The 23,016-nt window shown below is 38.5% G+C and overlaps 1 protein-coding gene across 1 annotated transcript in view; it reads left to right on the top strand.

The window, feature by feature from the left end:
- LOC150088209 (poly(ADP-ribose) glycohydrolase-like) overlaps positions 1-23,016 on the top strand; it is a 325,145-nt gene that overhangs the window by 275,569 nt on the left and 26,560 nt on the right. Inside the window, exon 16 of the mRNA XM_090370070.1 lies at positions 13,445-13,553. Within this exon, the coding sequence (XP_090226196.1) occupies positions 13,445-13,553 (109 nt within the window). The remainder of the gene's footprint in view (positions 1-13,444; positions 13,554-23,016) is intronic.

Here is a 23,016-nt window from a genome sequence, read left to right as displayed (position 1 = left end):
CCTTCGATCCCCCCCTTTGTGAATTGGGGATACATTTACACATCTCCAGTTAGAGGGAACGTCCCACGAGTCCAAGGATGCTCTCATAATTATGGCTAAGGGTTTGCTTAGTTGCTTTGCCGTCTCCTTTAATATAACTGGATTGATCCCATACACACCAGGTGCTTTTCTTATGTTTAACTTCAATTTCTCCTCCACTTTGCTTTCAGTTATTACAAAATCATTAAATATCCTGCTACAATTTGATAACCTTCTGCCATTTTCAAACCTTAATTCCTCATGTGTGAATGTAGATGCAAAATACTCATTCAGTTTGTTTGCGATCTGAGCAGGATCATCAACAGTCGAACCATCGAGTCGACCATGTCAAATGGACCAATCAGATTCAACCCCTTCCTTTTAGATTTTATATAAGTAAAGAAATCCTTGTTGCTTTTCTTAGCATCTTTTGCCAAGGATTTCTCTTAATCTACCTTCGCCTGCCTAACCTCCTTTATGACCTGATTACAGACTAGCTTATATCTGCCATAGGCTTCTGAATCGCTTGATAATTTATATGCATCCCATGCATTTTTCTTCTCTGTTATGAGTTTCATTAGTTCATTAGATAACCATTTAGGAATAAAACTTGAACAATATGTCTTAATAGGTATGAAACTTTTAGTAGCATCCACGATTAATTCCTTGAATGCTTCCCAATTAGAATTTACTGTTGGTAACATCGTCAGTTGATCCCACTGTACAGAATTTAAAAACTGTCGGAGACCACTGTACTCACCTTTACGGAAGCAAAAACCCTTTCCTTTACCCCTGATGGTAATTAAATCTTTAAGTAAATCCCACATCAGTACACTGTGATCACTGCCACCTAGTGGTTCCTTTATTTGCAAATTCTTAATACATGAATGATCACTGCTGATAACCAGATCAAGAGTATTACTTTCGCTGGTTGCCTCTCGAACATGCTGCTGCAGAAAACAATCATCCAATAAATTCACAAAGGTCTGACTAGTGTGTGAGTGACCAACCCACAAGTTCCAGTCAATATCTGATAAGTTAAAATCCCCCATTATAAGACATTCCGATTTACTAGCTCATTCTATTTCTCTGTACAATTGTTCACTGTACTCATTCGAGTCATTAGGCCTATAACACACTCCTACTCTTATTTTTGCTTTCGCAGTGCTTATGTCACACCAAACTGACTCAACAGTGCACTGTTCATCTATATCAACTGGATGCACTTCTTTTTATTTTATGTTTTTCTTAATTAACAGCATAACACCTCCTCCCTTTCTATCCTGTCTATCCTTTCTGTACACATTGTTCTCCCCAAATTCCAGTTCAGCATTCCTTATATCTGTGTGACGCCACGTCTCTGCTATCCCAACAATATCCGCCTTTGATGTCTTGACCAACACTTCAAATTCATCAAATTTATTTACTATACTTCTAGCATTGGTATACGTGCTCCTACTCCTAGTTACCCTAACACATCCCATATACCCACCTGTTTCAGGATGACTGCCATCCGTCCCTGAAACCCCCCAACACCCCACGCTCCAGGTCGCTACTTATTCTAATAGAAGTTGTGCAAGGATCACCTTCACCTCTGCCTACAGCTACTGTTAAACTATTAGTCCTTGTATCCCCCCCCCAAGCTATCAGTTTTCCGTCCCACCTAACACTGCCTCAATAGCATCAGCAAATATTCTTGCACCCTTTCTATTTAAGTGTATCCCATCCCTATAGAAGCAGACTCTCGTGTTAACAAGTACAGTCCAGGCTAAAAAAAATTCTATCCCTTGAGCCTTGCACATTCTTTCCGGGGCTGAATTGATCGACAAGGCTCTCATCACATACTCCCTTCTATCGTGTCTGGGCAGAATTCCAGACACTTTCAAATACAACCCTAATTCTCGGCTTTTGTTCAACAGTGACCTGTACTTGTTAAATAATTCTGCCGATCTCCTACTCCTAATATCATTAGTGCCCTTAAAAGATGATATCCGCTCTACAACGTCATCAACCTTGGCCCCTGACAAACATACCCTGGTCCTGTTCCACCTATCCTTTTTACAAAGCATGTTTCCCATTTCCCTGACAATAGAGTCACCAACAGCTATTAGTTCCTGTAGGACCAGCGCATTCTGCTTTGGGCGTTGCCGCTCTGTTGCGTGATGACCAAGTGCAAGCTCTGGCGTTGATGTGGGCAGCTTAGAGCTTGATGGGCCCCTCAATTTAGATCTTTCGAGGGCATTCACCCTGTCCTTCAAACTCTCATATAGACCCATAACAACGCTGAGTTATCACCTGATTTCCTTACACTCCTTACATCGCGCACACACACACACACACACACACACACACACACACACACACACACACACACAAAGACATCCCCAATGGCAATATCATGTTCCGCTCCAGAGAGTTCGGCCAATATTTCAAAAGTCGCACATTTTTTTAGGCTCTGATGCGTTGGAGAATTCCCCCCCCCCCAGTTCTACCCCGAGTCACAGCACTCCTGCCACTTTGTGCCCTTTGCTTTGCTGCTCTAGTTTGGGGCATGATACTTTAAATTAATAATATCAATTAAATGTCAATACTACACTATCTAATAGAAACAGTGAAGCGTATTACTCTATAAATTATACGTTAGAGCTACCTAACTACCTCAATTAAAAAATTGAATTCCCTACCACTATATACAAAAACAATGGCTGCAAGATTCGAACGAAATAACGGTTTTACGTATATCTACAAAAAAATAACCAGCGTAACTATAACTATAAGACTACGCATTAAGTACAATATAAAATAACAATTATGTAAATAAAAAGGCAAACACTTGTCATTTTTTCGGAGCCTGCAACTCACAGCTGTAATCTTTAAACAGAGTGACATATACAAGTTTCAACTTTTAACGCATCAAAGAGGACAGTTCCGACTCCGTGGAGTTTGGACTTTAGTTTTATTTTGTAAAAAAAAAAAAAAAGAGCTCCAATAAATTGGAATGTTTACAAAAAATCCTGCAAATTTTTCATCTTTAGTTATTGAATTTGGCTGTATGTAAAACAAAATTGACATACAGGGGATCCTTGTTATCTGAGGATAATTGTATCCAGAAAATTAATCCACTTAAAACATGGACCAAATTTTCACAATGGTTATTATGTACATGTTGCATAATATAAGGTTAAATAAAATTTATTGAAGTTACACTATTTTTCAGATAAAATTGCATTTTGACGATCTTCATGAGAAGATCATCACAAAACATATTCAAAGGCTTTTTTTAATTTTCAAATCCTAATAACTGCAGGGACTCCCCTGCATAAGGGCACAAAAGGTGATATAGTTGTACACATTGGCACTAATGATATTAAGAGTAGGAGACCGGCGGAATTACTTAACAAGTACAGGTCACTGTTGAAAAAAGCCGTGAATTAGGGTTGAATTTGAAAGTGTCTGCAATTCTGCCCAGACACGATAGGAGGGAGTATATTCGGCCCTGGAAAGATTGTGCAAGCCTCAAGAGGTAGAATTTTTTTCAGCCTGGTCTGTACTTGTTAACAAGAGAGACTGCTTCTACAGGGATGGGATACACTTAAATAGAAAGGGTGCAAGAATGTTTCCTGATACTATCGAGGCAGTGTTAGGTGGGTCGGAAAACTGTTAGATTGGGGGGGGGGATACAAGGACTAATAGATTAACAGTAGCCACTGGCAGAGGGGAAAGTGATTCTTGCACTGCTTCTATTGGAATGAGCAGCAGCCTGGAAAATAAGATGCAGGATATTTCAGAGACTGCTGGGAATCATTGGGGTACAGGTAAACACATGGGTTGTGTTAGGGTAGCTAAGAAAAAGAACAGGTGCATGTATACTTGCGTGTACACCAATGCTAGGAGTTTAGTAAATAAATTTGAGGTATTGCTCAAAACATCAAAGGCAGATATTGTTGGGATTTCAGAGACGTGGTGTCACACAGATATAAGGAATGCAGAACTGGAATTTGGGGAGTACAATGTCTACAGAAAGGATAGGAAGGGAGGAGGGGTTATGCTATTAGTTAAGAAATACATAAAATCCATCCAAGGAAGTGAAGCCAGTCGACATCACTGGACAGTGCAGTGTCGAGTCAGTTTGGTGTGACATAAGCATTGGGAGATCAAAATTGAGAGTAGGAGTGTGCTATAGGCCTAATGACTCTAATGAGTATAATAAGAAACTGTACAGGGAAATAGAGTGGGCCAGTAAATCAGAGAGTCTTATAATGGGGGATTTTAATTTCCCAGATATTGACTGGAATTTGGGGGCTGGTCACTCACACACTAGCAAGGCTTTTGTAGATTTATTGGATGATTGTTTTCTACATCAGCATGTTCGGGAGGCAACTAGAGGGAGTAATACTCTTGATTTGATTATCAGTAGTGATTCTTCATGCATTAAGAATCTGCAGATAAATGAACCACTAGGTGGCAGTGATCACAGTGTGCTGAAGTGGGATTTACTCAAAGAGGTAACTACCATTAGCGGTAAAGGGAAGGGTTATTGCTTCCGTAAAGGTGACTACGATGGACTGAGACAGTATTTAAATTCTATACAGTGGGACCAACTGATGATATTACCAACAGCAAATTCAAAATGGGAAGCTACTAGGCCTTACATACCAACTAAGAAATATTGTTCAAGGTTTAGGCCTAAATGGATGTCAGATGAACTAATGAGATATATGGCAGAGACGAAAAATGCATTGATACATACAGATTAACACGTGACACAGCAGCCTATGAGAGATGATCACAGTGATCTGTAACCAAGTTACAAAGAAGGTTAGGCAAGAGATATCTTTGGCAAGGGATGCAAAGAAAAACAGCAAAGAGTTGTTTACTTATGTAAACTCTAGAAGGAAGGGGATGAATCAGATTGGTCCACTTGATATCGATGGGTCAACTGTTGATGATCCTGCTCAGGTAGCTAACAAACTGAATGAATATTTTGTATCGACATTCACACATGAGGAGTTATTCAGCGAGGGGAATGCCAGAGGTGTATTCAACTCTGGCAGTAAGCTAGAGAATCTTGTAATAACTGAGAGTAAAGTGGAGGAGAAATTGTTGAAGATAAACACAAGAAAGGCACCTGGGGTGGATGGGATCTATCCAGTTGTATTAAAGGAGGCAGCAAAGGAAGTAAGCAAACCCTTAGCCATAATTATGAGAGCTTCCTTGGACTCAAGGGAGGTACCCATGAACTGGAGATGTGACCCCAATTCACAAAGGAGGATCAAAGGCTGACACAAGTAATTATAGACCTGTGAGTTTAACTTCTGTTCCCAGAAAATTAATGGAGACACTGGTTAAAGAATCACTGCAGGATCATCTAGACGAGACTTCAGTTATAGCTCGGACACAGCATGGTTTTGTTAAGGGGAAGTCTTGCCTGACCAATTAGATTGGATACTATGATGCAGTCACAAAAGAACTGGATGCAGGGAATAACTTTGATACTGTTGCACATGGAAGACTGCTGCACAAATTGGAGCAGTGTGGCATTGGAGGCAAATTGCTGCTATGGATAAAGGGGTGGTTGAGGTGGAGAAGACAGAGAGTGGTAATCAATGGACACTGCTCATCGTGGACTAATGTTATTATTAGTGGAGTCCCTCAAGGTTCAGTATTGGGTCCATTATTGTTTTCTGTATTTATAAATGATATTGATGATGGTATATCAAGCTTAATGTCCAAGTTTGCACACAATACGAAGGTTGGCAGGGTTGTCAAGGATACTACTGACACTATGCTGCTGCAACAGGATCTGGAAAAGTTGAGCAGATGGGCTGAGAGGTGGGAAATGAAGTTTAACATTGACAAATGTAACAGCAACCCCAGAGCAATGTATCAACTCTGTGGTACTACACTGACAGTGGTAGAGAATGAAAGGGACCTGGGGGTGGTTGTGCAGGCAAATATGAAGTTCTCTGAGCAGTGCAGACGGGCTGCAAGAGTAGCTCATGGTGTATTGTGAATGATATATAGGAATTTTTCTAGCAGGGATAAGGAGGTGATTATTCCCTTGTATAAGGGAATGGTCAGGCCACACCTCGAGTACTGTATACAGGTCTGGAGGCCTCATTTCAAGAAGGATATAGAGCTGCTGGAACGAGTACAGAGAAGGGCAACAAGATTAGTGAATGGAACAAAGGGGTGCTCTTATGAAGAAAGGCTTAAGTTTTGCAAATTACAGTGTCTGAAAACTAGGCACCAGCGAGGTGATCTGATAGAGGTGTATAAAGCCTTGAATGGTTTGAGCATGCTCAATGCTGATGGGATTCCTCCTTTCGCTCAGAATAATCACCTGAGAGGGCATAAATTCAAATTGAGGAAAGACAGATGTAGGATAGACGTGCGGAAATTTGCCTTTAGCCAGCGGGTGGTTGGTTGGTGGAACAGACTTCCATCACTTGTCGTGGAAGTTGATAGCCTAAATAAGGCTCAGCTGGATAGATATTTTGAACGAACAGAGGGTGAAGTGGAAGTGGTTTTTTTTTTTTTTTTTGGCTGATGCTGCATAAGCTTGCTTTCTTGCATCAAATGCCACTACTAATGCTAATGCTAAACCTAAGAGTCTAATAATTTAAAATACATGAATTTATAGCTAAAGTGGGCTGCGAAAAAAAAAATCTACAAACCCCTGGACTAGATCCATCTGCTCTGCAGTGAAATCTCTCCAACATGCATTTGGGATATACACTGAATTATGACCACTTTTGCATCGGAAGATTCTCTTCCTGTCTGGGGAAGAAATGCGACATGGCAAGATGTGCATGGTCTCCTAAGTATACTTTAACATTGAAACATTGGTCCACAAGCACCAGGGGTCCTAGTTCTTCTCAGCAAAAAGCACACTTGTTTCCAGTCCTCCGATCAACATGTTGTTGACACCACAGCATTTTCCACCAATGATGATCAGCTTTGAGGAGAGGGTGTCTCTCTCAATCATCTGCTGTGGAACTCCGTGCATCATTATCTGGGATTTTGTATTGCAATATTAACTGTTGCATAGTGATCTACCTTTGAGCCCATATTACTTGTTGAAACTTTTGCTCACCACAAACATCCTGCTTGAGTAATCCTCTCCAGTTGAATTGGTGGGAGGTTGTTTGACCCATTCTTTGCACACCTTAACGACAGTGTTAACCACAGTGTGCAAAGAATGGAAGCGCACAAGCTTCTGCAGTCATGTCCTTTTGAAACTCTGGGGTGGGATATCCTTACTACACATCCTATAACTGTTACTTTGACCTACTACATCAGGGGTAGATGATGACTTTAGACAATTTAATTTGAAGGAAAAAAGTAGATTGCATCACAAAATGTGCCGCGATCTACCATCTCAAAAATTTCATTGCACAAGGTTAAAAAAGTTAATCAACACATATTGAAATATGTTGTTTATAAATTTTAAAGTACAATACAATTCAAAATTTTTAATTTATGTGAAGTTTGTGTCTTCATGTCATCTGCTAAGCTTTCAAAATCAGAGATATACTCTGATAAGGCCAACCGTAAAGGATCTTCTGTATGCAAGTCCGTAAGAGCACAGCAATGCTTTGTTTGTTTCAAATATGAAAAGGCCGATTCTCACAGAGATATGTGGAACCAAAACAGGAATTTAATTAAAAGTTCACTGCATTTTTTTACATTTGGTACTTTTCTCGGCAAACATTTCCAAAACTCGTTTTCTGATGATCTGGCTTTTAGGAAGATATCGTTTTGCAATGTAATAGTAATATTTTCTCCATGTGAAAAATCACAGCAATTTTTTTCTGCAATTTGTTTTGAATCTAAGTCAACATTAAATGGATAAGAAATATATTGAACAAAGTCTTCAATTGTTTTAAAATCACCGAATCTGGTTTCAAAATCGTCCACAACATTCCCAATTTCAGAAATATATTTCTCACTATTAAATTCAAAAATAATTCATATTTGCAAAATGGTCGAATTTTTTTTCTTTGAGATCCTTAGCCATTGCCAAAAATTGATATTTATATTCAAAAATGCTGTTAATCATGTCACCCACATTTTTATTTTTTCCTTGTAATTCCAAAGCCAGATCACACAACCACTCCGTATCATCATCTCCCCTTTGATCAGCAAATTTCGAAATCTCTGTAGAAACTTACTCCAACTCAGCCACCTCACATCTGTATGTACTTTCATATCTGGTTCTTTTTCATCGAGTTGCATTTTGAAAAGATTGTCCTCTGATGGAATTCCTATTTTGAAAGCTGTCTATAACACTTTTAGTATTTAACCTTTTGTTGGTGGATGATACAGTGGTAACTCAAAAAATTTGGGAATTCATCATCCTTTTGGCACAATGCGATGAATCCCTTAAGATGCTCCATCTGTTGTTATTGATACAAGCTTAAATAGTGGTAATTTATTTATTTTATTATTTTTTTTTCAATAAAATTTTTGTATGCGTTAAAACATATCAAGACCTGCAGTTCTTCTCTAGTGCCAGAATCATCGAAAACCATACAAATAAAAACGAGCAATTGAACTGTATCCCTGACGTCTATAGATTCATCCAGTTTTAAAGAAAAGGACACAATTAGCAATATGAGCATGCATTATATCGAGATAACTGAAGATTTTGAAGAGCACTTTTAATTTAATTTTTTTCTTAAAATTTTCAAAAAGAGAATCTATTTCTAAAAATGCATCTTTGATGAATTGACCATCAGAAAATGATTTGCATTTTTTGGAAGAAGATGACTCACTTTAAATGATGCTACAGTTACTGCTTTAGATTGTAAATTAGGTGTCATGAAGAAATTTTGTTGCGCGAATAATCTGGATTTCAGTTCTTCTAATTTATTTTTTCTAAGGTCACTATTCAATGTAAAATCCGATTGATATTTACCATGGAGTGCGTTGAAGTGCCTTTCTAAATTTCCTTTTTTGGGTATAGCCATGGAAGTATTGCAAATAACCATTACAAAAAAGTATTCTGTTCCCACTCTTGATGAAAATGATACATTTTACTCTTTTTCGTAGTATTCATATTAAATTAGTATATAAGTACTGTCCAGTTATTAAATCAGCAAAAGCAATGCTTACAGATTAAAACACTTTAAGTTGCCTGAACCGGAAAAATATTCTGACTGAACAGCTAACGTAGGATTATTGATGAAGAGGATTCCCGAATGAGGAAGTGTTTCCAAAATAACCAGACAAATGCCACCATTTATTGCTCTGTTTGGTTATATCGTTATAAGAATCAGTTTTGAATGCCATTGTGATATTTTTCTGTAGGTCATAACCATAAAACAATTTGGGCTTTTCTATTAGTGTAATCTAATTATAAACGGGTAGTAAACTCAATCTTATTGCATTTTCAATAATACCGACAGCTGAAATTCTGTGAGATTTTACTTTATTATAGTGAAATGTGTTTCTCCTTCAATGAAATCTTCAAACCATACAAAAATAAATTTTCAAAATCTGATCTTCATTCCTATTTTTGAAGCTTGGTAAAAAAAAAAAAAAAATGCGCAATATAAAATTTTGGTAGTATACCTGACCGTGCAAATCGAGGGATGACTGTATATTTAAAATTCATCGCGATCGACTCGTTGGCCACCCCTGACCTACATGAACAGGTGCAATTACCACTGCTCTAGCATACAATGCTGCTTGGCTTTTTATACTGTGAATTATGCAGCATAGTCCATTATGGATGGGGATGATCAAATACAGTATAATGTGATATTATTAAGTAACCATGCTAACTCTGAAAGACCCTTATGTCATCTTCAACAAGATATGCCCATCCTTTTATCATGAGCTATTTAATATGAGATGCTGGCTGCATTGCGTAATTCCAGCAAGCACACTTGTTGTTATCATATAATCATTTGCCAAAATTTTAGGGACAATGGTAAGTTCCTGGACAGCATGAACACACTTTGGCCATCTGTTCAGCTACATACCATTCATCATAACCTGAGTGCATTTCTCCTGTAATGCCACAGTGTTGTGCTGTCGAACAATAAACTAGTAATTCAAGAATGATAAGTATATTTGAAAAATTGTAAGATGTGTAACAGATTATCTCTTATTATTTTTTTTGTGGATGCATTCAAAGAATTCAGGTAAGCAGCACATACCAAGACAAGGCTGTCCAATACACAGACTAAAAGTTGACACATTACCACAGCTGTGTCCTGAATTAAACTATGAGTAGAGTTTGGTAAAAAAACAAATGTTCTATGCAGTCAATTGTGTCCACTTATTTTTAAGATTAGTCCCCCAAATAATAAATCAAAACTATTTAGGAGTTGTGTTCCCAATCATCATAGGTCTAAAACCTCTTGATTTTTATCACTGAAGTGCCCTGTCTGTCCAAAAGAGGAATTAAAACACCAACTATTTTTTACAAAATTATCAGCTCTGAATATATTTCTAGGAACATAATGTGTAATTTTTATATTTTAGCATACCTGATACATGAGTAATAACTTTAATTTGTGGCCCAAAGTACTAGCAATATATTACTCCTGCCTTAGAATAAGCACAGTCACACTGCATTTCCTCAACACCCCATTTGAGTGTGACAAAATTTTGGCACTTATAACATACTTATGGTGGATGGAAAGAGTTACTTTCCCTAGGGCTAAACATTAAATGCAACAACTGCCTTCCAATTGAGCTTCAGAGCAAAGGAAATGCCATCATTCCTTGTCAAATAAATCTGAATACTTTGGCCCATTTCTCATACAGAAATGTTTAGAAAACATAGAAGAGGCACATGAAGGTGAAATGACTTGGATCCGGTGATTTTTAATTGAAACCATAACTAATTCTGAGATTCTGCTAAAAGTTTCAACCTTTGGTAGTTTACCTGTGCAAGTCACCCTACATGCAATGCTGAATGTCACAGAGGATGACCTGGTCCAAGAACATAAAGTTATGCAAGGTAAGCAAATTATGATCAGAAAAGATGGTGAGCTTATTCCCACACAGAATATCATTTGGTAACAAATTTAGCTTCCACTTTTAAAACAGCTCTCTCTCTCTCAGCTTCCAAGTAACACCTTATGTTCCTAATAATATCTAGTAATGGAGGCATGTGATGCAAGAAACCAAGCGTATGAGCTTATGTAGCATCAGCCAAAAAAAAACAAACCAATTTCACACATCCATTCCCTCTAAATGTTTTTGTCCAGTTCCACCATGAATTTATTTAAGCTATCAACTTCCACAACAACAGATGGAAGTTTGTTCCAGCAATTAACCACCCACTGGCCAAAGGCAAATTTCTACACTGAGGTTCGTAATCTGAACAAGTGGAAGAATCCCATCAGAATTCAGCATGCTCAACCCATTCAAAGCCTTGTACACCTTAATCAGATCACCTCGCAGGTGCCTAGTCTCCAGCTGCTGCAATTTGCAGAGCCTTTCTTGGTAAGAGAGGTATCTGTACATGCTCAAGCAACTCTACATCCTTCCTAAAATGATGCCTTCAGACCTGTATGCAGTACTCAAGGCATGGCCTTATACAAAGGCATAATCACCTCCTTTTCCCTACTAGCAAAATTCCTTTATATCATTGACAATACCCCATTACCTGCTCTTGCACCATGTCTACATTGCTCAGAAAACTTCATATTTGACTGCACATTTTCAACCACATGGTTGGTACATTTCTCTGGGGTTACTTCTACCCATATGCAGTACTTTGCATTTGTCATTGTTAAACTTCAGTTGCCACTTCTCAGCTCATCTGCCCAAATTTTGTAGATCCTGTTGCAGTATCATCTGCAAACTTTAAGCCTAATACACCTTCATTAATATCATTGATAAATATACAAAACAACAGTAATAACTCCTGTAATAACAGTCTATGAAGAGCAGTGCCCATTGATTGCCACTCTGTCTTCTCCTACTCAACCACCCTTTTATCCATTGTAGCAACTTACCCTTAATACCATAATGCTCCAATTTGTACAGTAGTCTTCCGTGCATAACTGTGTCAAAAGCTTTCCTGAAATCCAAGTATATGATATCAAAATTATTTTTTGCATTCAGTTCCTTTGTAATCACATTTGTCAAAATGTTATAAGTGCCAAAAATTTGGTGTGTCGAGGAGATGCAATGTGTGCAAACTGCCAAGGCCAACACCCTGCTTACTCTTAAGTCCTGCAAACTATCAAGATGCCAATTATGTCCACCACAGCAATATGGCTTATGCAAAAATCAGTCCATACTTGACCTTATGGTGAATGCTGTTATCCATGGTGGACAATAAACAATTTCACATAGACATTTACCTTTATGTTGATGCCCTCACAATATCTTGCCATAAACAAAATAGTGTCAAATTATTGACCAGGAACTCAGCCAACCCCACTTACCAAAAATATCTGTAGTCTAATGTGCAACTACACTTGCAGTTCAGAAACATACTACAAACACAAACCTCTTTGTGAAAAAGCTGAAAAACTTAGTTATCTCATCAATGACACAGGGAGCTGATTGTATACCCTCGTCCACTCTTATACAGAGCTTTGATGGGATCGCAATTAAGATATGGAGGCCCCAGTTTGTCTCTGTTAGCATGTCTCAATCCAATACAATATAGTGCTCTTGGAGTGTTCAGACATTACCAGTTTAATGCCTATACATGGAAAGCAATGAACTTCACCTTTGGCAAAAAAATGCTATTCCTTAATAATGCAGTCAAAATCTAAGTGCATTTTCCACTACTGAGAGCTACTTCAGCAGTGGAAAATGCATCTGACCAATACTTATCTAGACAAAAAAAACAGTACAACTTCCTTGGAAAATGCACATGCCCTCATGTAATAGCTACTTCCATCATTGGGGAAACAGTCCCTGGAAAATCAAACTTTTCAAAGATACGTGCCTTTGCTAATGCAAAACTCTGCAAATTTATAATGACAGCTGTTTCTGTGTTCACTGCAGAAATTTATGCATTTAAGATGACGTTGACCTTTCTTACTAATTTTTTATTCCAAAGATACTCTTTTATTGTTGAATTGAAAATTATCTTGAAGGTACCAAGATAATTTTCACTCTTCATATGGATTACTGGGTACACTGGAATATAAGGAAATGAATGTATAGTAAGGAATCCCTGTGACAGTGATCACATTCAGATTCCATATACAGATTATAAATCAGTCATACTCAGAATCTACAACTGTGGAAATCCAGTTACCTTCTAGGGTATCCTGTATCACGGTCTTGCATGCTTTTTTTTTTTTTTTATGTATCTCTCTTGTACTGAAATAGGTGATAAAGGAACTGTATATTTTATTATATTCAATACTAAAATTTTACAAGTAATTGGTTCAGATAAATTGCACCTTTTAATAGATTATTTTGATTTTTTTTTTTTTTTTAGAGATTTATGGGGAAGAAGATATACTCAGATTGTGGCCATGGATGCTTTACATTTTCATAAAATTCATGAACAGTACAAGCCTTATCTTATTCAGAGAGAGTTAAATAAAGTAAGATTTTTGAAATTAGTCATTGTCTAAGAAGAAAACTTTCAGTTACTTTAATCATAGATGCATATTCTTTAAGTAACATCACAATATAAAAAAGAAGTCACATTGCTCTTCCCAGCATTCATTTTTTCAGTAATTCACTAAAATGTCAGTTGAGTTTGGGTCCCAAGCAATTCTTGTGCAATTAACAAGTTCTGAATAGAACTTTAGTTGCTAATCATAAAAGCTAAAGTAGTTTTCTTCTTGAAAAGACACAAATAGAACCTCAGGAAGGAAAGTCGATTTTCATTTTCTTAGTATACTTGTTACTAACCCAACTAATCTTTCAACCACTTGGCCATCTAGTGGTACAGCCAAAAGGAGCCACCATGAACACTAGCACCTTTCTGGTAATACATTCTCTAAATATGCAAGTTGTCACCCTGTCCAGATCCAGAAATACCTGGGATCACCAAAAATGGTGAAATGTCTCCACTCCAGAGATTTCTTGATTGAAACAGCCACCTGAAAACATCGAGTATCTGTTACTCCCCATAATACACCAAACTCTTCTAAAGGGGGTCAACACAGAGTGGGACCTACTTACACTCTCTGAAGAGGAATAGTTCAGGAACTCAGTGACAAATTATTCACGATTAAAATAGATAGTAATCTTACTCCAGATTTGCCATCCACAGGAGAAGCTGGCTATTTAAACTGTTGAATTTGGCCTTGCATCCCAAATGCTATTTGTGGTATATCACCTATGCCCCCCCCCCATTCAGAACTTCACTCGTTAACAGCTCCAGTTTGTCTTCTTGGTGACTTTAATGAAGTATTTCTGATAATAACAATCTAACTTTGCTAAACTCTTGTTCACCATCTGCCATTCCAAGTACGACCCCCCCCCCCCAATTATTTGCTCATTACAGACAGGGGTAACTCCATATCTTGATCATCAGTCCACCTGGAAGTTTGAAGTGAAATGGGATGTAATTTATTCAAATCCTTTTAGAGAAACCTTATGTTAAGCGGCAAACTATTGATGCCTGCATTCAGGCGCCTCCGTAGCCAGGTGGGAAGGAGCAGCGCATAGCACACGCTTCTTGATTAGACCGGGGTTCGAGCCCGTCACCACCAAATACAGAGGATGCGGAAAGGTCAGGGAATGACCACCGCATATTCCCAGAGCAATATGGCCTTATAAACAAACCAAATAACAAACAACAACAGCTTGCATTCACTGGTGAAATATGGATTGCGGGTGTGATTGTGTGTGTGTTATGGGGATTTCCTATTCATAGGAAAAAGCTAAAAACAAAGTTCAGATGTAACTCCTTCATTTTTATTACCGAGATCTTTTATAATTTATGATATAGTCCAATTTTTTTTATAAAAGAGAAAAATTCATTGATGTTTGCATCCTCGCCAATAATATGTTATAGTGTCATCGGTTCTTGTAGATTTGTCAAAGAAAACAGGATGTATGTTCTGTCATGTTGATAGTGCGGACATTCAATCAGGATATGTTTCACTGTCAAAAGTGCTGAACAGTGTGGACACTGAGGAGGATCCTCTCCTGTCAGGGTGGAGGTGGAGGTAAGTCAGATATGTGTGTCCTATTCGTGCCTATGCAAGTACCACTTCTTCTCTTCCCAATAGAGCGGCAAAACTTTGGTTCCTGTTTTAATTGGTTTAGGTGTACCATTGCTCTTACCATTGTACGAGACATGGTGTTTGTATGATGTGATTATAGTCAGAGGATGGGACTGGGGTTGAAGTTAAATCAAACGTTGTTGGATTTTTGGTTCATTCCCCTTTATCCCCGAATGTGTAGTAATCCAGCAAAAGGTCACTGTTTGGTGACTTTCTTCAATTTTCAGTAGGAGACCTCTGATTTGATTTAAGACACGGTGAATCTTGTAAGAAGAGTTTTGTACTTCTGTAATTGAGTCCGTGTATAATATGTGTTTTACAGAAAGGTAGTGATTCACGTTTTCTAAGGCGAATTTCATTGCATGGAGTTCTGCTGAGCAGCTAAAATGATTGTAGAAGGAAATGCTGCTGCTACTCCAACATTCATTAATATGACTTGCATGGAGTTGTTTCACATTAATTATCGGTAGGTGATTCTTTCCCACTTGTGAAGATAAGTATCGCAGGGGGAGTCCACGGTGGTTAACAGTAATTCATTACTTGTTGCCTGTTGACAATAGGAACATTCCAACTCTGTTAATTCGATAAGGTGTAAGCCTGCTGGTCTTATTTTAGTGGGATTTTTTCTATAGAGATTTTGCAGTGGTTGGATTAAAGAGGTATGGCTCAATAGGATGCTGCCAGCAACTTTGTATTCGGGTTGCATACTTAAAAAGCAGCCTTTTCTGCGGAGGTAAAGAGGGCCTCATTAGCTTTAATGTGTAAACTAGGAGATGTCCTGAAAGCACCAAGTGCAATCTGCAATGCACTATGCTGTATAGGATCCAGCTATCATAGTGTACTCTTACGGGCAGAATCATAAAGTGGAGCCCCATAATCCAATCAGGATATGATCAGTGCTCTGTATAAGAGCAATGAAGATAAAGCTCTTAGTATGTTCAGCTTTTTGAGGCAGGATGTACGCATAAATTTAATGTGCTCAAGAAAATTAAATTTCCTGTCAAGGATTAATCCCAAGAATCTGTTGTTGTCACTGGAATGGTAAAGTTTGACACCTGAAGTTCAGGATCTGTATGCATTTTCTGTTGTGATAGACAATAGCCATTTAACTCTGCCCACCTTTGGACTTTATTCAAGGATACCTGCAGTTGCTGTTCTATGGATCTTATATTCTGAGAATGGCAAGAAATAGAGTTCATTAGCGTAAAGGTAGGTGTGAACAGTATTTGTAAGTTCTTTTGTGATGCAATCGATTCTAAGGGCAAAAAAGGGTTGTACTCAGTAGAGACCCTTGTGGCACTCCTTCTTCCTGTAAAAATGTCGTAGAAAGCGAGTTATGGTATTGAACGATTGTGGATAAAGTTCCTGATGAATATAGGAAGGTTACCTCATAGACCAAGAGCATGGAGGTCACTGAGAATGGCACAATGCCAGGTAGTATCAAATGTCTTCTCTATGTCTATGGAAACCATAACAAGATGTTCATTTTTTACAAAGGCATTATGAATTGCAGACAACTTTGATCATGGGATCTAAGGAGGACCTGTTCTTTCAAAAGCCATGCTGATTATTACTAATTAGTTGTTGCATTTCGATGATCCAAACAAGACGATTATGGATAATTTTTTCAAGTAATTTACCGAGGCAACTGGATAGAGGAATTGGTCTATAACCGTTAGGACTGGTAAGATCTTTTCCAGGTTTCAAAAAGGCAAGAACTGTGGTATGATGCCAAGAGCTGGGATAAATGTTTTCCATAAATATTCTGTTAGAGTAGACCAGCAGTATTTGTAACATGATATAAGATATTCCATCTGGCCTGGCGGCACTGTTGCATATTGTTTTAATGGCATGTAGAAGTTCAGAAAATTGAAGAGGCTGGTTATACGGAAGGAAAACTGACGTTCAAAAGTTGATGGCTCGTTGTTCAGTCTTGGTCTTTATATTCTGAAAATCCGGAGAATAAGCTGATGCCGCTAAAACTTGGGCAAGGCATTTGCTATGTCCTCAGAGCAGAGAGTTCTTACCCATTCCATGAAAGAATTGAAGGGGGTGGTTGGAAATCTGCCTGATTTTCTTCCATATTAACCTGGAGTTAGTGTTTCTATTTATGGCAGATGCAAATCGAATCCAAGAATTCTTCTCGGCTTGTCTTTGAATGAGACGTGCCCTTAGCTTCTTGTAGTTAATAAGATTAGCTGTGGTTGGAGATCTACGAAATAAATTCCATGTTTTATTTTTTAACTTCTTTGCATTTGTGCATTCTAAGGTACTGGTGGTTCGACAATGGAATTGAACTTTTGTTGCAGGTAGTAGGTGTGAAGTGATATAATCTGTGGCTTCATCTATTAATTATGCTCATCCAGGGTGACAGCTGACTGAAATTTGACCCAGTTGGCTTGAGAGAACTTCCATTTCCTGCAGTGTTGGGCTAATGGTGGTTCCATTAGCAACGACAGATCACAAATGGTCGCTGTCCATAACAGACCATTCCATGATTGGAAACAGAAGAAGAACGGTAAAGTTTTGCTTATCCAGAAATGTTTCAATTAGTCGACAATGTCTATCCCCATAAGGGGTGGTGGCTGTTGAAATCCGCCAAGAGACAAACATGTGAAGGTAACTGTATTAGCAGGTTTTCAAGATTTTGGTGGGAAATAGATTAGCATTAGCATATGATGCAAGAAAGCAAGCTTATTCAGCATCAGCCAAAAAAAAAAAAAAAAAAAACACACACCACTCCCATTTCACCCCCCCGTTCGTTCGAAATACCTGTCCAGTTGAGCTTTAAATTTGTTTAGGCTATCAACTTCAACAACAAGTGATGGAAGTCGGTTCCCCCAACCAACCACCCGCTGGCCAAAGGCAAATTTCCGCACATCTATCCGACATCCGTCCTTCCTCAATTTGAATTTATGCCCTCTGAGGTGATTATTCTGAGCAAGATGAAGAATCCCACTGGCATTGAGCATGCTCAAACCATTCAAAGCCTTATACACCTCTATCAGATCACCTCGCCGGTGCCTAGTCTCCAGACTCTGTAATTTGCGAAACTTAAGCCTTTCTTCGTAAGAGCAACCCTTCGTTCCGTTCACTAACCTTGTTGCCCTTCTCTGTACACATTCCAGCAGCTCTACATCCTTCTTGAAATGAGGCCTCCAGACCTGTATACAGTACTCAAGATGTGGCCTACCATTGCCTTATACAAGGGAATAATCACCTCCTTATCCCTGCTAGAAAAATTCCTGTATATCATTGACAAGACACCATGAGCTACTCTTGCAGCTCGTCTGCACTGCTCAGAGAACTTCATATCTGCCTGCACAATTACCCCCAGGTCCTTTCCATTCTCCACCACTGTCAGTGTAGTACCGCAGAGTTGATACGTTGCTCTGGGGTTACTGTTTCCCATATGTAGTACTTTACATTTGTCAATGTTAAACTTCATTTGCCACCTCTCAGCCCATCTGTTCAACCTTTCCAGATCCTATTGCAGCAGCATAGCGTCAGTAGTGTCCTTAACAACCCTGCCAACCTTTGTATCATCTGCAAACTTGGACATTAAACTTGATATCCCATCATCAATATCATTCATAAACACCGAAAACAACAACGGACCCAACACTGAACCCTGAGGAACTCCACTAATAACATTAGTCCACGTTGAGCAGTGTCCATTGATTACCACTCTCTGTCTTCTGCCACTCAACCATCCCCTTATCCATAGCAGCAATTTGCCTCCAATGCCACACTGCTCCAATTTGTGCAGCAGTCTTCCATGTGGAACAGTATCAAAAGCCTTTCTAAGATCCAAATATATAATATCAAAGTTATTCCCTGCATCCAGTTCTTTTGTGACTACATCATAGTATCCAATCAAATTGGTCAGGCAAGACCTGCCCTTAACAAAACCATGCTGCGTCTGAGCTATAACTGAATTCTTGTCTAGATGATCCTGCAGTGCTTCTTTAACCAGTACCTCCATTAATTTACCTGGAACAGAAGTTAAACTAACAGGTCTATAATTACTTGTGTGAGCCTTTAATCCGGGGTTACATTTGCACATCTCCAGTCTATGGGTACCTCCCCTGAGTCCAAAGAAGCTCTCATAATTATGGCTAGGGGTTTTCTTACTTCCTTTGCTGCCTCCTTTAATATAACTGGATAGATCCCATCCACCCCAGGTGCCTTTTTTATGTTTATCCTCAACAATCTCTCCTCCACTTTCCTCTCAGTTATTACAAAATCATCCAGCTCACTGCCAATGTTTACTTTACCTACATCATTCTCCTTCCTGAATAACTCCTCATGCGTGAATGTAGATGCAAAATACTCGTTTAGATTGTTAGCCACCTGAGCAGGATCCTCAACTGTTGAACCATCAATATCCAGTGGACCAATCTGATTCACCCCTTTCCTTCTTGAGTTTAAATATGTAAAGAACTCTTTTCTGTTTTTCTTTGCATCCTTTGCCAAGGATTTTTCGTAGTCTGCCTTTGCCTGCCTAATCTCCTTTGTGACTTGGTTACAGACCAACTTATATCTATCATAGGCTTCCAGGTCACCCATTAATTTGTATGTATCCCATGTATTTTTCTTCTCTGCCACATGTCTCATTAGTTCATCTGACAACCATTTAGGCCTAAACCTTGAACAATATTTCTTAGTTGGTATGTAAAGCCTGGTAGCCTCCAAGATTAGTTCCTTGAATGCTTCCCATTTTGAGTTTGCTGTTGGTAACATCATCAGTTGGTCCCACTGTATAGAATTTAAATACTGTCTCAGACCATCATAGTCGCCTTTACGAAAACAAAAACCCTTCCCTTTACCTCTGATTGATACTAGTGTTAATGAATCTGGGCTATCAAACATACGGCAACACCTTCAATTTCAGTTTGAAGAACAATTTGCTTGGTTTGGATCTTTGAGCTAACCAAGATAGCCACACTTCCACGGGTGGCGTTTGAAGTATTATGATCTTGTCGATAGATAGAATAGTTCTTTATGGTAGTAGAAATTTGAGGAGTTAGATATGTTTCCTGTAGACAAAAACCAACTGGCGAGTAGCGGTTAATTAAATCTTGAATATCATTAAGGTTGCTACGAAATCCTCTACAATTCCATTATAGAATAAGCTGTATTTGAGTGTTTTTTTTTTTTTTTTTTTGACGTTCAGGCTTCAGTTTTTTCTTTTCTGGAGGAGAATGGCCAACCAGTATCCATATATTTCTAAGATTGGGTCTGGCCACCGTAGCCTAGTGGTCAAGCGTGCGAGTGCATAAGTACACGTGCCCTTGAGTGACTGGGGTTCAAGCCCGTGACTGCTGAATACAGTTTCTTGTGAACTCCTCTGACCGTTCGGTCGTCCCAGAGTGTAAACAGAAAATTTAATTTAATTTAATTCCTGTCTGGAGTCAGGAGTCAATTGTATCCATGGATGTGTCCTGAATATTTGATTTAGCATCAATCATTGGAGGAGGAGATTTCACAGGTACTGTAAGAGCAGTATTGCTTGCTTGGGGATACTGGACTGTTACTGAGAGAGAACAGTCAGTGTTGGAGGGGACTGTAACATCAGTTTCGGTAGCCACTGATTGATATTTTTGTGCCACACTGGAGTATGTACATTTAGAAATACTGGTAGCAATTTATTTCCTTGCTTCTTGAAAGCTTACTTTATTTTCAATCTTGTATTTTACAATTTTCTTTTCAGTTTGTCACATGACCTAGAGTAAGCAGGATGGTTGCCTTTACAGTTAGGGCAGGTCATTGCTGTTGCTGAACAACCACTTTGAATGTGATTGAAGGAACCACAGTTGGAACAAACTGAGCCTTCTCTGCATGCTGTTTGAGAGTGGCCATATTTTTGGCACTTATAACATCTCAATGGATTAGGTATGTAGGGTCGAATGTAGTGAAGAACGTAGGTTTGGGGTATTACAAGCAATTGTATTATTCTTTTTACTGCAGTTACATTTTGCTCCTGAAGTTCTTGACTTATCTCCTCCTCCGAGACATTCAATAGGTCCCAGCTGGATATAACACCCTTAGATGTGTTTAGGGTACCATGGGGAGAGGCTGATCTCTAAGAGAGTGAATTATGAGAAATGCAGAAAAATCTGTCTCTGAGGAGTTGGTCTTAAACCTCTTTGGCCCTTGGCAGATTAACTGTTCTGCCACGGGGAGAGAGGAGCAGTGCCTGGTGTGACCAAGTGAGAAGTAATAGGTGTTACTAATAAATATATAAAAAATAAAGATAGGTGGCTTTCCTTTCTTGCTCTGTAAAGTACTTTTTTGAAAATCGCACTTTAAGCACAGAGAATTTGCTCAGTCACAATTGCTTGGCACCCGGGGCCCCAAACAGGTGAAAAACTGTGCTTTGAACAATTTCCAAGTAATCTACCTAATTATGAAAAGACTTAAAGCAAAATGTGATTCATGGATTGCATTTGCCTCAACATCAACATACAGCTAGTTTGGAGAAGGACATGGGCACTAAATGGCAAATTACTTCACTGGAAAGATCTGTCTATTCCTGAAGCAATTTCAAATATGCTAGCAGAATAGTTCTCTGCCTCCTCCTTTCAGCACATCAGAGTAGAGAACTATTCTGTTATGTATTTGAACAGAGTCCCAGATGGTATTCATTATGTTATGCTGAAATATTTACTTGAGGGGGACTTGTGTACTCTACTGATTTTCTTTAACTGGGTCTTCTCTGAAAATGGCTATCCTTCTTCCTGGCACCATTCTCTTATTACTGCCTTTCCAGGCAAAGCCCCTTTCTTAGTTCAAAATTACAAACTGGACAACTGACATGAGCAGGTGGTCACCCATAAGCAGAAATCGACGATCATTTTTGTGACCTTTTCCAAATAATTATGAATTCCCAAGAATAGTTATTGTATAATAAGCCTTAAAAGGGTAACAATAGTTCAATTGTTGATAGTAGATTTATGTGAAATCAAGTAGTTTAACCATATTCCAACATTTGGAATACAAAAGTAAAAAGTCAAGAACAAAGTTAACAATACAGAGAAAATTACTTCAGATTCAAATGATCAGACTATGAAAATAATAACCCAGGATCTGCCTCAACAAAGAAATTAAGATCACAAACTGAATTGCCTAATAAAGAGGACATAACAGCCTATCAGGGCAGCTTGTTCTACCCTAGACTAAAATTAGAAGCATCAATTGAAAAACAAACAGGCAGAATTATATTTGCTGCGTAGAAAGAACAGCAACAGACCTACACCTCAAAAATCAGAACCTTAAGATCTAGAAATAAGACAAAAAACCAAGTAATGAAGCAACACAAAGTGGACAACATTCTTATCATTAGACCTACAGAGGCATCAAATATTGATTCAAGTGAGGCTGTAAAGCAGGTCTTCCCAACAGAGTGCAGACAGTTCAAATATGTGAAAATAAGGGATTAAGAAAAACAGACATACAAAAACCAGAGGACCTAATATAATAATATGACTCAGACAAGTCTAAGAAAGAATTGAGGAAATATGCAAAAAATTTCCAGGACTACATGACTATCGAAGAACTATCTAATGAATTAGAATAGGTCCAAGTAAACATGTATTGGATAGTAGAATTATCACAAAGAACTTGGCAAATTTATGTAGAGTGGGGTAGGTACAGGGAACATTTCCAAGTGCTTGATGTTTGAGCACACACCTGCACCTACAAAGGAACCACATGGCGATTGTGCTCTTAAGGGCCACGAACATAAAGAATGTAATAAATATTCCAATTGTAAAACTGCTAGGCTCTCCTATAACCATTCAGTTAGAGACCCAAAATGTCCTGTATA

Source organism: Mastigoproctus giganteus, chromosome 3 (assembly GCF_048544385.1).
Source record: "Mastigoproctus giganteus isolate SK-2022 chromosome 3, ASM4854438v1, whole genome shotgun sequence".
In the NCBI taxonomy this organism is placed as follows: domain Eukaryota; kingdom Metazoa; phylum Arthropoda; class Arachnida; order Uropygi; family Thelyphonidae; genus Mastigoproctus; species Mastigoproctus giganteus.
The sequence above is the reverse complement of the archived record's forward strand: the minus strand, read 5'-3'. Positions and strand labels throughout refer to the sequence as shown.